The 13898-nt window shown below is 60.3% G+C and overlaps 2 protein-coding genes across 2 annotated transcripts in view; one reads left to right on the top strand and one right to left on the bottom strand.

Moving 5' to 3' along the window:
• Window positions 1–1484: 1484 nt before the first annotated feature.
• CYP21A2 (cytochrome P450 family 21 subfamily A member 2) lies at window positions 1485–4411 on the top strand. Its single transcript, XM_068994344.1, has 10 exons — window positions 1485–1689; window positions 1787–1876; window positions 1984–2138; window positions 2355–2450; window positions 2563–2664; window positions 2767–2853; window positions 3018–3218; window positions 3675–3853; window positions 3934–4037; window positions 4137–4411. The coding sequence occupies exons 1-10, from the start codon at window positions 1485–1487 to the stop codon at window positions 4409–4411; spliced, it is 1494 nt and encodes a 497-aa protein (XP_068850445.1).
• An 87-nt stretch (window positions 4412–4498) lies between these two features.
• The window catches only part of TNXB (tenascin XB), a 55988-nt gene continuing 46588 nt past the window's right edge, over window positions 4499–13898 (bottom strand). The window contains exons 25-42 of the mRNA XM_068961043.1: window positions 13535–13858; window positions 12749–13150; window positions 11868–12155; window positions 11230–11508; window positions 9704–9991; window positions 8391–8714; window positions 7737–8072; window positions 7355–7477; window positions 7104–7241; window positions 6768–6887; window positions 6518–6661; window positions 6272–6402; window positions 6027–6159; window positions 5782–5933; window positions 5593–5689; window positions 5340–5501; window positions 5093–5256; window positions 4499–4743 (exon numbers count right to left, since the gene is read on the bottom strand). Coding sequence (XP_068817144.1) covers window positions 4642–4743; window positions 5093–5256; window positions 5340–5501; window positions 5593–5689; window positions 5782–5933; window positions 6027–6159; window positions 6272–6402; window positions 6518–6661; window positions 6768–6887; window positions 7104–7241; window positions 7355–7477; window positions 7737–8072; window positions 8391–8714; window positions 9704–9991; window positions 11230–11508; window positions 11868–12155; window positions 12749–13150; window positions 13535–13858 — 3707 coding nt within the window. The 3' untranslated portion in view covers window positions 4499–4641. The remainder of the gene's footprint in view (window positions 4744–5092; window positions 5257–5339; window positions 5502–5592; window positions 5690–5781; window positions 5934–6026; window positions 6160–6271; window positions 6403–6517; window positions 6662–6767; window positions 6888–7103; window positions 7242–7354; window positions 7478–7736; window positions 8073–8390; window positions 8715–9703; window positions 9992–11229; window positions 11509–11867; window positions 12156–12748; window positions 13151–13534; window positions 13859–13898) is intronic.

The following is a 13898-nucleotide window of genomic DNA, read 5'->3' as shown; positions in this document are numbered from 1 at the left end:
CCGAGTCCTGCCACCCCTCTTTAGCATGACCTCTCCTGCAAGTCCTTCAACTGCCCCCTCACCTGCGACAGTGGCCACTGGTAGCCCTACTTAGTCCACTGGGACCCCACCCCTCATAGCAACAGCTCTGAAGAGGGCTGGGCCTCTGATCCCAGCTGTGGCTCTCAAGTTGCTTCCTGAGGACGTGGGAATCGACGGGGGGCATGTTTGATCATGCCATTAAAGCCTTCTTGTCCTGGGGCTAGACCCGTATTCTGTGGAGTCTAACCCCGACAGCAGTTCTGTGCCGCCTGCACCTGGGAGCACAAGCAGCCTGACTGCAGAGTGGGAGGAGGGGACTGTAGACCAAGAGGAGGGAGGGGCTTCCCTGGTGGTCCAGTGGTTAAGAATCCACCTGCCAATGAAAAAAACGGGCTGGATCCCTGGTCTGGGAAGATCACACATGCTGTGAACCAGCCAGGCCTGTGGGCCCCAACGACTGACCGAGTTCTAGAGCCCACGAGCCTCAACTACTGAAGCCCACATGCCTAGAGCCTGCGCCTCACAACAAGAGAAACCCGAGTATCACAGCTAGAGAGTGCCCTCTGCTCGCCACAACTAGAGAAACCCAGGCGTGGCAATACAGGCCCAGTGCAGCCAAGAAGCAAACAAGTGAGACAGCAGGAACGAAGAGTGAGGAAGCAGCCATGTCTCTAGGGCTCTTTAGTTCACAATCCCTGGCTTAGCAAGGCCAAGTAGGTCCCTTCTACTTGCCTGCTCTTGGATTCTGTGAGATATCTCTGTATTTGTGGAACAATTCTTACTTTTGGCTCAAACTAGCTCAAGTGGGTCTCTTTTCCTTGCAACCAAAGAGCGTCAGGTACAGGGTAAGAGCTCCAAACTGGGGAAACATTTAATTTTTCTTGTTCAAGTTTTGAGAATAAAAAGAAGCACCATTACTGATGACACTTGGACTATAGGCGTAAACCGGGATAACACAAGCAAATCAGGACATGTGGTTCCCCTGTTGTAAGTTAAAAGAAAAAAACCCACATCATTCTAGTCTCATTTTGTGCTTCAAAGGCCATCTGGGAGGGCATATTAGGCGTGGGTTGTCATTCTTCTCTCTGAGACAAACCCCGTGGCAGGAAGCTGGTCCAAGGTGGCGGTGGGGGTGGGGTGGGAGTGGGAGAGGGCTCATGGACACGTTTTCCTGAACGGTTGACAGAAAGCTGATTCTGGCTGTTGAAGAAGGTCAGGGTTGTATTTCCTTTCCTTTCTTCTTGATAGATGAATGGGAAAAGGCCTGCTCTTTGATACTGGATTTTCCAAGGCCAAGAGGATGGATGCCATTCCAGGAATGTACTGTTTTGTGGGCGGGACAGTGGGCAAGGACCTGAGGGAAGGAGTGGAGGGAGGCTTCAGAACAGCCCGAGTAGCCAGGTGGCTGGAGGTGTCGAGAGCTATAAGTGGCGGGGCCGGGGCCTCTGCCTGGGTCTCCAGCCATGGTCCTCGCAGGGCTGCTGCTGCTGCTGCTCACCCTGCTAGCCGGCGCTCACCTGCTGTGGGGCCGGTGGAAGCTCAGAAACCTCCACCTCCCACCTCTGGTCCCCGGCTTCCTGCACCTGCTGCAGCCCAACCTCCCCATCCATCTGCTGAGCCTGACTCAGAAACTCGGGCCTGTCTACCGGCTTCGCCTTGGGCTGCAAGGTGAGGGTCTGCTTCCTTCCTGGCCCACAGCAGTGAGGAGGGTGGGGGGTGTGCTCTCCTGCTGACTTCCTGCTTTTCCTACCACTCCCCCCGCCAGAGGTGGTGGTGCTAAACTCCAAGAGGACCATCGAGGAGGCTATGATCAGGAAGTGGGTGGACTTTGCCGGCAGACCCCAGATACCATCCTGTAAGAGGTTGCTTGAGGGGAGAAGCAGGGCTTTGGGAGGCAGGGGAGGTCAGGCCCGTGGCTTCCTTGGTCAAGTCGACCCTCCCACCCCCAACCCCTACTCGCAGACAAGCTGGTGTCTCAGTGCTGCCAGGACATCTCTCTGGGGGACTACTCTCTGCTCTGGAAGGCCCACAAGAAACTCACCCGCTCAGCCTTGCTGCTGGGCACCCGCAGCTCCATGGAACCCTGGGTGGAGCAGCTGACCCAGGAGTTTTGTGAGGTGAGCCTGGACTCCCACAGTCAGCCCAGGTCAGCTTCACCCCTCCTGGAAGGCCCTCTATTTTTTTTTTTTAACTGATATTACCCGAAGCATGTGGCATCTAGTTCCCTCACCAAGGATCGAACCAGGGCCCCCTGCATTAGGAGCAGAGAATTTAGCCTCTCGACCACCAGGGATGTCCCAGGTCCCTATTTAGTTCATGCTCTTTCTCTTCAGCGCATGAGAGTCCAGGCCGGTGCTCCCGTGACCATCCAGAAGGAATTCTCTCTCCTCACTTGCAGCATCATCTGTTACCTCACTTTTGGAGACAAGGTCAAAGCTCTCTTGCCCTCCCATATGCCTGCCCCGCCCCCCCTGCCCCCTGCAACCCCTCCCTGATCCTCTCCTGGTTCTGCACTGAAAGGATTTCCTCCTTTTTGGGCAGGAGGACACCTTAGTACATGCCTTTCACGACTGTGTTCAGGACTTGATGAAGACCTGGGACCACTGGTCCATCCAGATTTTGGACATGGTTCCTTTTCTCAGGGTGAGGAGGTGCAGCCCCAACACGCCTGGTTTTGGGAGAAAGGGTGGGGATGGGGAACAGGCTTCCTTGCCAGCAGCTATACCTTCTCACTCTCTGCCCCAGCTCTTCCCCAACCCTGGGCTCTGGAGGCTGAAGAAGGCCGTAGAGAACAGGGACCACATGGTGGAGAAGCAGCTGAGGCGCCACAAGGTGAGAACCGCGCGGGGACTGGGCTCCTCCTCGGCCGGCAGCAGTGACGCTACTGCCCAGAGCCAGGCAGCTTCTGGGCCATCCCTGCAGTCCTGGACCCAAGGCATCCTCTAAACACTCTCCCCAAGCCAGGCACTCAGGCCGGCTCCTCCTCCCCTCCCCAGGAGAGCATGGTGGCCGGCCAGTGGAGGGATATGACGGACTACATGCTCCAGGGGGTAGGGAGGCAAAGAGTAGAAGAGGGCCCGGGACAGCTCCTGGAAGGACACGTGCACATGTCTGTGGTGGACCTTTTCATCGGGGGCACTGAAACCACGGCCAGCACCCTCTCCTGGGCGGTGGCCTTCCTACTTCACCACCCCGAGGTATGCCCTGGAGGAGGCCAAGGGATCCTTCCTGGCAGTCTGGCCAGGGTGTTGGGAACCCAGCTCACTGATGGCAATGCAGGCTGTGTTGTGGGGGATAGGACTGGGTGGGTCAGTGGGGTTGGCATGGGTTCTCGTACTTGGCACAAAGTCTCTTGTGGAAGTTTGGGCTTCCCTAGTGGCTTAGATGGTAAATAATCTGCTGCAATGCAGGAGACCTAGGTTCGACCCCTGGCTCGGGAAGATGCCCTGAAGAAGGGAATGGCAACCCATTCTAGTACTCTTGCCTGGAGAATTCCATGGGCAGAGGAGTCTGGAGGGTTACAGTCCATGGGTTTGCAAAAAGTGGGATATGACTGAGCGACTCACACACACACACACACACATAGAGACACACATGGTGGAGGTTGGCAGCTGGGGGCTGGCCAGTGCCAGGATTGGGGCTCCATTTCCCAGATTCAGCGCCGCCTTCAGGAGGAGTTGGATCGCGAACTGGGCCCCGGAGCCTCGTGCTCCCGAGTCACTTACAAGGACCGTGCTCGGCTTCCTCTGCTCAACGCCACCATCGCGGAGGTGCTGCGCCTGCGGCCGGTCGTGCCCCTGGCCTTGCCTCACCGCACCACGCGGCCTAGCAGGTGACTCCGGAGGCCTAGGGATGAACGGCCAAGGCCCCATCGGGGCCTCGGCGGGCCTCTAACTTAACCCTAACCCTCAGCATCTTCGGCTACGACATCCCTGAGGGCATGGTCGTTATCCCCAACCTCCAAGGTGCCCACCTGGATGAGACTGTCTGGGAGCAGCCGCACGAGTTCCGGCCGGGTGCGTGGTGGGGCGGGTGCCCGCGGTCGGGGGGTGGTGGTGCAGCGGGATCCGGAGGCCGGCGGCCCCTGAGACCCTGATCGGTCCCTCCGACCTCAGACCGCTTCCTGGAGCCGGGCGCGAACACCAGCGCGCTGGCGTTTGGCTGCGGGGCGCGCGTGTGTCTGGGTGAGTCGCTGGCGCGCCTGGAGCTCTTCGTGGTGCTCCTGCGACTGCTGCAGGCCTTCACCCTGCTGCCGCCGCCCGTGGGCACCCTGCCGTCGCTGCAGCCAGATCCCTACTGCGGCGTCAACCTCAAGGTCCAGCCTTTCCAGGTGCGGCTGCAGCCCCGGAGGGTGGAGGCCAGGGCCTGTGAGAGCGCCAGTGCCCAGTGATGGGGGAGGAGTGGGGGGGAGGACTCGACCAGTCACGTGCCTCGGTGTCTCCTTTTATTGCTCCCGTGCAAACCCCTGCCCTCCCCCCTGTAAACATGGTGCTGTGAGATCGCGGGTGGAGAAGGCTTCCGCTGGTGGCTGGATGGTCAAGGTGGCCCCTGGCTCTTCTCTAGGCGCAACCCCTCAGTGCTCGGCAGTCATGGTGGGGCGCTGGAGGGGTGAGCGGCGGCTCAGCCTCCCCTGCCCGGGGGCCGGTAGTTTCTTGGTCTCAGCTTCATTTCCGTGAAGGGCACTGAGAAATCGAAGCCTTTCCAGTAGTACCAGCTCACTCCCTGGGAAGGGGGTTGTTGGGAGAGAGTGTCAGCCTTTCAGCTCCCGCCTGCCCTCCCCTCTGGGGAGATGGTTCCAGAAATCAATCAGCCATTTTCCCTGTCTCCCCTTTTCCTTTTAAACCCTCAACTGCAAAGGACTGAAGCAGAATCGTGAGCCGTCCCTTTACATCCAATAAATCATCTCCTCCTCAAGATAACTTGGTGAGATTGGCATTATTGTTCCATTTCACATGCGAGAGCCCTGAAGCGCTGAGCCATTCAATAACTTATCACACTGTGTGTCATAGACACCCAGGCAGGTGGAGCCCCAAGCACCCCCAGCTTGGTGTGGCCCCCCCAGACCTCTCACCTGGTGGTCCACTGTGCTCCCATAAAGCCCGTTGAGGTTGGCATAGTGGCAGTTCCTGTACCACCAGGCCCCTCGGTAAGAGACAGCACAGGAGATGAGCAAGTTGTTGGGGTCTCGGTCCCGGGCAGAGAAGACGCTGCCGCTGTGGTAGCTCATGGAGTCCCCTGGCAGAGCGTGGAGAGAGCAGTGAGGTCCTCTCCTCTCCTCTCCTGGCTCCCCCTGCCCGCCCCCCAGCCTGAGCCCTCACCTGCGGTGCCATGGTAGCCTTCCAGGTGGAGGCGGTAGTACTCCTCGGCCGAGTCCACTTGGAAGGAGTCGTACTGGGCAAACACGGCCTCGTCCCCAGCCCGCAGGTCCACACGCAAGGAGTAGTCGCCGGCTCTGGTCAGGCTATGCAGGGCCTCATTGCCTGTGGGTGGGGAGTTTGTGCTCGTGGGGCAGTGTGAGTCCACAGGGCCCCAATCCCTTCCCTGGTCCCCCAATCCCCGTAAGACACTCACCCAGCCAGAACTCCCCAGAGATGTTCCCAAAACCATGGGCGTAGTCCTCCCAGTCCCTCCAGAAGTCCGTTTTTCCATCCATGCGGCGCTGGAATACCTGGAAAGTAGGTGGCGGTACCATCAGCCTGTGCCTTCCGGCCTGGCAACCCCTCCTGATACAGACCCCATGAGCTTCTGACCGCCACGCACCAGCCAGCCACCCCCATCGGTCTCCATGTCGCAAAACACGTTCAGAGGTCGCTCGCGGTTGCCATTGAGGAAGATGGTGGTGGTCCTTGACGTGCTGACCCCGTTCTGCATCTCCTCCCCACAGTCCCTGGGGAAGGGGATCCGCAGTCCACCTGGGGAGAGCAGTGAGGGGCCAGTTCTTTATCCAAATCCTAGACCCCCACTACCCAAGCATCCCCCAGACTCAGGTCCCAGGGCCCAAGTACCAGTGGTAAAGGAAGTGGTCACGGGGGGAGTGAAGCTGTCACCCCACATGGCCCGGAGCCAGGTGCTGTAGGGGGTGGAGGGAAAGAGGCCGCGGAGCTGGTGAGAGGTGACCCCTCCTGGGAGCACGATCTCCTGTGGAACAGACAAGGGGTGGTCAGGGGAGAGGGAGGTGGCACCCACCCCCAGAAGCCTCTGGACCGGAACCCAGGGAAGGAGCTGGCCTGAGAAGCAGGGCTTGGGGCACCTGGGTCTGTCCCCCTGGGGTGTTGAAGCTGAGCAGGTAACCAGTTGGGGAGACTTCGGGCGCTGTCCAAGTGAGCAGGGCTGTGCGGGGGGTCACTTCCTTGGCCTCCAAGTCCTGGGGTGCCTCCAACCCTGAGAGTGGGAGGAAGAGAAGATGGAGATGAGGCCCTTCCTGGCTCTCTTGCTCCTCCCCGCCCACCCTCCCCCCCCCGCCACTGCCCCGTCCCATCCACTTCATGGACCACACCTGTGGTGAAGGTGATGCTGGCTGGGGAGGTGAAGTTGGGGCCCCGAAGGCCACGCAAGGTTGCTGTGTAGTTGGTGTGGGTCACCAGACCCTGCAGGGGGTAGTCCACAGCGCTCCCAGGGGCTGAGGCCTGTAGGGAAGGGGCTGGGAGGGGGCCGGTATCAGCGCTGCCCTGCTGGAGCCAAGCCTGCCCTCTGCTCCCCCTCTCTGAACAAGTATCCCCCCAGAGGCCTCAACCAGCCTCACTCACCCCCTAGGGCTGTGACCTTGACGTCATAGGTATCCACCGGAGTCTGGGGGGGCTTCCAGTGCAGCAGGGCAGATTCATCAGTCAGGTTCAGTGCCCGCAGCTGGGTGGGGCCATCAGGAACTGGGAGAAGGGCGCAGTGGGGGGGGGGGGGGAGGGCGGCGCTTAGAGCTGGTCCTGGCTGCTCTCCCCACCTGTCACCTTCCCAAACTTCGCTGCACCTCTTGTCTGCCATTGGAGCCTCCAACACCCCCATTCTCCTCCCCTTCCCCATTCAACTCCCACCGGTGCCCTCATTTTCTCCCCCTCCTTCCTGCCCAGGGTCCCAGTCCTGCTCACCTGTGGTCAGGAAGCCCGTGAGAGGCTCACTTTCCTCAAAGCCACGGACGGAGACCACAGTCACCTCATATTGAGCTCCTGGGATCAGCCCCTCGAGTTTCTGGGTCCGGCCATCCACCTGCACACTCTGTGGCTCCCCTGGAAACACACAGTGGGCTGGGAGGTGGGGGTAGCCAGGGAGGCAAGGAGGAATGACGGGGTGGGCCGGGTGCAGGGGGCAAAGGGCAAGGACACAGGCTGAAGGGTATTACCTCCATCTGCCAGTTGGTAGGAAACTTTGAAGCCGTCCACCCTGGATGTTGGGGGTGTCCAGCTGACCCTGGCTGAGGTCTCCCTGATTTCGCTGAATTGGAGGTCACGGGGGCTCTCCAGAACTGATGGGAGGGATGTGCGAAGGAATGATGACGAGGGCATGGGGTGGGGAGGCTCCTTCTCCCGGGGCCCCACAGCCTCCAGACATGCTCATCACCACCCTCCTTTTCTCTGGACCTAGTAATGGAAGCTGCTGTGCAGACTCCAAGCCCTCCACCACTCACCGACTCCTGCTCTGGCTGTGGCACTAGGTTCCACCCTGCAAAGTACAAGACCCCCACTTTGGGGCAGGGCGCCTATGTGCCCAGGATGGAGCCTCACCTGGGCTGAGGGTCCGGGCTGTGCCCTGGATGCTGTCGGCCTTGTGGGGCCCACGCAGCCCGTACAATGTAAGGGTGTACAGGGTCCCTGGATGCAGGTCCCGCAGCACAGCCGAGCGCCGTGTCCCTGGCACCGTCAGCTCCCGCTGCAGCAGGGGACGTAGCTGTGGTTCCAGGGTACTTGGAGATGGGACTCCGAAGCGGAGCAGGAAGGAGTCAAAGGCCTCGGGTGGGGCCTCCCAGTTGAGCCTCAGTGAACTCGTGGTCACATCAGTCACCGACAGGTGAGACAGCCTGGGCCCGGGCTCTCCGGGCGTCTGACCCGCAGGAACTGGCCCTGCAGAGTGGGTGGGAGAGAAGGGTTTGGAGACAGAAGTATACCAGCTAGGTGCCCTGTGGCAGGTCCCTTCCTGGCCCTCATTTCCTTTCTGTAAAATGGGGCTAACGAGGGGCTGCCACCCATAATGACAGGTCAGACCCATAATGACAACACGTGTGTAGGGCCAAGGCCTGCTGGAGCACCCCTTCCTTCCTCCATGGCGCCCTCCTCATGTTCTTTCCCCATGGGCACCACTTCTGGGCACCCCCTTTTGCCTTCCCAGTCCCAGACTAGAGGCAGCCAAGGACAGGGGGCCAGTCCCTCTCCGGGCAGTACCTGTGGTGCCCTCAGCTGAGACGGGCCCCAAGCGCTTCCCTTCATGGAGGCCGTAGAGGAAGAACTCGTAGGAGGTGCTGGGCTCCAGGCCTGACACGAGGACCTTGTTCTGGTCACCCCCCACGAGCAAGGCCTGGGGCTGCCCATCTGTGTCCTGATACTGGACCACGAAGGAGTCAAAGGGGCCCTGGACCACGCTCCAGGAGAGGCGCAGGGAGTCCGGGGACACATCCCTCACTGCCAGCACCCCTAGGCGGGGCCCTTCAGGGGGCTTGGGGGCTTCCGTGGCTGCATGCCAGGGCGCTGGTGTGTCCTCTTCTGGGGCTGTGTGGGAAAAGCCCAGGGAGAAGCTGAGTGCAGGGCGGGGGGTGCAGAGGGGCCCTCCCACTCCATCTCACCTTCCAGAGACAGAGAGGGTCAGGGCTGAGGCTGAGGGGGGGCACCTTTCCATCCTGGCCACAGCAGCCAAGTGGAGAGAAGACAGGGACGCAGGCTCTCCTAGCATCTTCCTTCTCGTGAATCTGCTGCACCCCTGCTGAGACCCTGGTCTCAGGGGGTGCAGCAGACGCCACCCACCCACCCGGGCCACTCTGAGTGCCAGCCCAGTTGCCCCATGGCCTCTCTGTGATGCCTGAATCCTTCGCTTGTTTTCTCCTTCTCTGCCCTGAGGTCTCAGCGTGCCCCACTCTAGATGTCTGCATCTAGGGGCCCTGCTCCCTCCCCAACCCCCAGGGCGGCCTGAGCCATGGCCTGAGGCAGGACTCACTCAGTCCCTCCCTGAGCTCAGGGCACACGGACATCCCTGCTGAGAAGGCCTGAGGATGGAACTGGCAGGAGAGCTTGGAGAGCGACTCCCACTAGCCAGGCTGATGCGGGCATGCTATTAGGAAGCCTGGAAGGGGAACTGCATCAGTGCAGTCACTCCTATTGCTCTCTATGCTCCTTGCCTGCCTTGTTTTCCAGTAATTTTCCACTTGAGAAAATGCTCCTGACTCATCCACGGGAGGGGGTTTGCCGCTGCCGGGAGGTAAGAGATGACCCAGTAGGGTGATAGGGAGCAGCTGGCAGCTGTGGGGCTGGGGGTGGGGGATGGGGAGGGGAGGCGGGAGGTTAGGGACCCTTGCCAGGGCTTTGTCTTTCTGCTTGTCTTGGCTCTGCTTTTGACGGATCCCTCGATCACTGTTCCAAGGCTCTTCCTCCTGAGCCCCTTGCGCCTCCACCTTGACCACTCCTGCCTGACCTGCAGCACAGAGGCCTGGGGACACGCACTCAGGCCAGTTTGCAGGGACCAAGCAGCATGGCCTCCTGCTCACCTGTCATTCCCAGGACAGAGGCAGGGCCCAGGCGCTGTCCTCCGAGGAGCCCGTAGAGCAAAAACTTGTATTTCCTGCCGGGCTCCAGGCCCTCTACGGTGAACTCCCTCTGGTCTGCGGCCACAGGCACCATCCGGGGCTGCCCATCTGTGCCCCTGTACTGGACCACGAAGGAGTCAAAGGGGCTCCGGGCCACCGTCCATGAGAGGCGCAGGGAGTTTGGGGTCTCATCCGTCACTGTCAGCTCCCCCAGGCGGGGTGGGGGCTGTCGTTCCTTCTCCAGGGGGGCTGTGGGGAGAATGGGGGAGGGGGAGAAACCCTTAAATAAGAGGTGCCTTTATCTCAGCCCTGGCAACTTCTGGGAGGAGGGAGGGTCCTCCCGCAACCTGGGGAGACAGTCTGTCCCAGCCCTGCCCTTCCAAAGGAGCCCAGTTTCCTCCTCTGGGGGCCACTGCCCAAACTTCTGGCCCCCACTGCCTCCCCTCTGTGGTGAGGGCACAGTAAATGCAGAAAAGATCACCTCATGAGAGAGGGCAGGCTGGGGTTACAGGAAGGAACTCAGTTTCCCCTGACCCCTGGCCCCCAGAGCCGGGAATGTGGCCAGAGCTGAGAAAGGCGCCCAGAGGATGTCTAGGTTGTCAGGGAGACGCCCCCAAACAGTCAGAGCTGGCCCAGGCAGCCAGCCAAGCTCCTGGGCTCCCATCGCTGGCCATGACCTCCCCCTGCCTTGCCATCAGCCTGGGCTCTCCTTGCCACCTGCTTCCAGTTGGCACTAACTCCACTAGAGCAGGGTGGCCGGGTGGGGCAGGGGGAGAAGCCAGGGGCAGAGCCGAGAGGACAAAGGGCAGAGTGGAGCACAAAATGGACTTGTCTAGGTGGGCATGGGTGCTGACTGATGCGGGTTGGAGAAGCCTGTATCCAGTCTCCACAGTGAGGGTTTGGGGAAGATAATTACGGAGTCTGAGACCCCCAGGCCCCAACTGGCCATGTGCCGCATCCTTGTCTGGCCAGGCTGACTCATGGTCCTAGAGGTGGGGTAAGGGTCAGTGACCCACCTCCACCCCTTCCTCAAGGGGCTGAGTCATGGTCACAAGACACTAGATTTTTCCATGGTCTTTCTGCAGCCAAACCCTCCCATATTTTCCACCTCTTCCCACAGAACTGGAATGGAGGGAGGAGGATGTGAACATTTACTGAGCCCCATTAGATATTATTCATAACCATTATGCAGGTCTGGAAACTGAGGCACAAGGGAAAGAAGTGGCCTGTCCAAGCCCACATAGCTGGCAATCAGAAACTGAACACAGGTCTGCTTGGCTCCAAAGTCTGAGTTCTTTTTATTATATTGCCAATAAGAGATTGAAGGAAATAAATGCTTAGAACAGTGCCTGACATTCAGTAGGGACTCAATAAATATTTGCTTTTGGTGTTATGATTGCCATGTGGAAATCCCCGGGGCCAGCTCTGGGGGCCCAGATGAAAGACAACTCTGGAAAAGGCTGCGGGCGGGGGGACTCGGGGCTCACCTGTGCTGCCTTCAGCGGAGATGGGGCCCAGTCGTTTCCTGCCTACCAGCCCATAGAGCAAGAACTTGTATTTCCTACTGGGCTCCAGGCCGGGGACGGTGACCTCGCGCTGGTCGGCGGCCACAGGCACCACGCGGGGCTGCCCGTCCCTGTCCTTGTACTGGACCACGAAGGAGTCGAATTCACCCTCAGGGACTGTCCAGGAGAGGCCCACGGAGTCTGGGGTCACATCCGTCACTGTCAGCTCCCCCAGGTGGGGAGCAGGTTTCGTGTCTGGGACTGGACAAGAGAGAGGTGCATGGAATGTGACAGAAATGAAACAGGCAGCCTCCTCAGGGTGCTAGGGTCTAGGTGCTGGCTCTGGGTGCTGGGAGGGGGTGACAAGGTCACAGGTCAGGAAGAGGGGAGGCAGAGGAGTTGGGATTAAAGAGGGGCCAGGGAAGAAAACAAGTGTCCCTGGGGATACAGGAGGAGTAGGATGGGAATGAGAGGGGAACTGGGTACTCAGGACTCGGATTTCACTGAACCCGGTAAATAAATGGGTCTGGGGTGTGGAGCATGGAAATGTGAAATTCCACAAGGGAGTGGAGGCTGGTCAGGTGGCTACAGGGCAAAGGCGGCCTCCAGCCCTCACTCACGAGTCTTTGCGTCTGCAGAGACTGGGCCGTGTCGTTTCTCATCCCGGAGTCCGAACAGGAGGAACTTGTACTTGCGGCCGGGGGCCAGACTTGAAACTGTGACCTCTCGGAGGTCTCCAGCCACGGGTACTGCCTGGGGCTGCCCCTGCACATCCTTGTACTGGACCAGGAAGGCGTCAAAGGGCCCCTGCTCCACCGTCCATGAGAGACGCGCTGTGTCCGAGGTCACGGCTGCCACCGCCAGCTCCCCTAGGCGGGGTGCCAGGGGGCGCTCTGTAGTCAGGGAGGCTGGAACAGAGCAGAGGAGGCTGTGGTCAACGACAGGACCCTGGGCCAGAGAGGAGGTGCTGCTCCCTGGCTGTGAAATGACCATTTGCTGCAAATCTTAACTGCTTCGTGTGTCCCAGGCACTGCTGTAGGTAGTTCGCAAATAGTGCATTTAATCCTCACACAGCCGCTGAAGTAGGTGTTTTTATCCTTGGCACCCTCGTTGTGTGGGCATCCGTGGTGCAGAGAGGTTAAGAAACATTTGCAAAATGAGTACCTTCAGAGCAGGAGTCAACCTAGAGAACCTGGTTCTCCATCTGTGCACCAAGCCGCTAGAATGCTTGGTCGGGGAGGCTAAGCCACACCTGAGCAGGTCTGAGGGTCCAGATCATGAAGGAAGGAGGAAGCTGAGACGTGTGGGGCAGAGGCTACCTGCCGAGCTGACCCCGAGCACACCGTCCATCAGTCCTCACGCAATTCAATGGGGTGGGATCCTCAGCGCCACGTGAGGAAAGAGAACAGGCCCCATTTGCGAGAAGTGCTGATGTCCCAAAGAGGGAAACACGAGGGCAGCAGAGGGAAACCTAGGGCTCGGGGGTCGCTCTCCTACTCACCGGTCACGCCCACGGTGGACGCGGGGCCCACGCGCCGCCCCCTGTGCAGGCCGTACAGGTGCATCTTGTACTTGCGTCCGGGCTCCAGGCCCCCAACGGTCACCTCAGTCTCCTCGCCCTCGACACGCACCACCTGGGGCCCGTCCCTGCCCTTGTACTGGACGGTGAAGGAGTCAAAGTGGCCCTGGGGGACAGTCCAGGAGAGGCTCAGCGAGTCCGGGGAGGATCCCGTCACCGTCAGCTCCCCCAGGAGGGGCTCCTCGGGGGGCTCCGGGGCCTCTGTGCTGGGTTCTGTGGGGCTGGGGGTCTCCTCCGTCTCTGTGGAGCTGGGGGTCTCCTCCACCTCTGTGGGGCTGGGGGTCTCCTCCACCTCTGTGGGGCTGGGGGTCTCTTCCTCTGTAGCTGAGAAGAAGGGACACACAGAGGGTGAGGCAGGGTCCCCAGGAGATGTCCTTGGATCTCCTCCTAAGTCATGGTCCCCACTGGGGACCCTGAGGTCAGTTCAGAGAAGCCTAAGGAGGCTGGTGGTCCTGCTCAGTCCACACCTCACAGACATGCCTGGAGTCTCTGGGGTCAGCTGTGGGGACCAGGACCACCACCAGCATGGCTCACAGAGGCCCTTCTCTGCCCAGGAGGACGCACTAGTCCTCAGGGAGCCCAGGGGAGGTACAAAGAGCACCATGGCTCAGCCTCGAAGAGAGGGGCCTCCCACGCTCCACTCCCCCTTCACCTGAGAAGGTGATCCTCCCACTAGGTCCCATCCTGGGGCTTCCACCATCCACTCACTGGTCACCCCGATGACAGAGATGGGGCCCACACGCTGGCGGTTGTGGAAGCCGTACAGGTTCATCTTGTACTTGTGGTCTGGCTCCAGGCCCGAGATGGTGACCCCGTCCTCGTCCCCGGGCACCCTCACTGCCTTGGGCTGCCCGTCCCCGTTCTTGTACTGGATCAGGAAGTGGTCGAACTGGCCCTCGGGGATGGTCCAGGAGAGGCTCAGGGAGTCAGGGGTGGCATCCATCACGGTCACCTCCCCCAGGCGGGGCTTGGTGGGAGGTTCGGGGACCGCGGTGGAGGGGGTTTGGGTGGTCACGGCATCATAGTCCGGAGCTGCACAGAGACATACGGGACAGGTGAGGTCTCCTCAGTC

This window comes from Capricornis sumatraensis, chromosome 22, assembly GCF_032405125.1.
Source record: "Capricornis sumatraensis isolate serow.1 chromosome 22, serow.2, whole genome shotgun sequence".
In the NCBI taxonomy this organism is placed as follows: domain Eukaryota; kingdom Metazoa; phylum Chordata; class Mammalia; order Artiodactyla; family Bovidae; genus Capricornis; species Capricornis sumatraensis.
Note: the sequence above shows the minus strand (reverse complement) of the source record. Positions and strands in the feature narration are given on the sequence as shown.

Bases quoted from the DNA above. Each gene is read 5' to 3' on its own strand.
- CYP21A2 (XM_068994344.1), top strand. From the start codon at position 1,485: ATGGTCCTCGCAGGGCTGCTGCTGCTGCTGCTCACCCTGCTAGCCGGC. The intron at 3,219-3,674 runs GTATGCCCTGGA...TCCATTTCCCAG, and splicing joins TCCTACTTCACCACCCCGAG to ATTCAGCGCCGCCTTCAGGA. The intron at 4,038-4,136 runs GTGCGTGGTGGG...CTCCGACCTCAG, and splicing joins GCCGCACGAGTTCCGGCCGG to ACCGCTTCCTGGAGCCGGGC.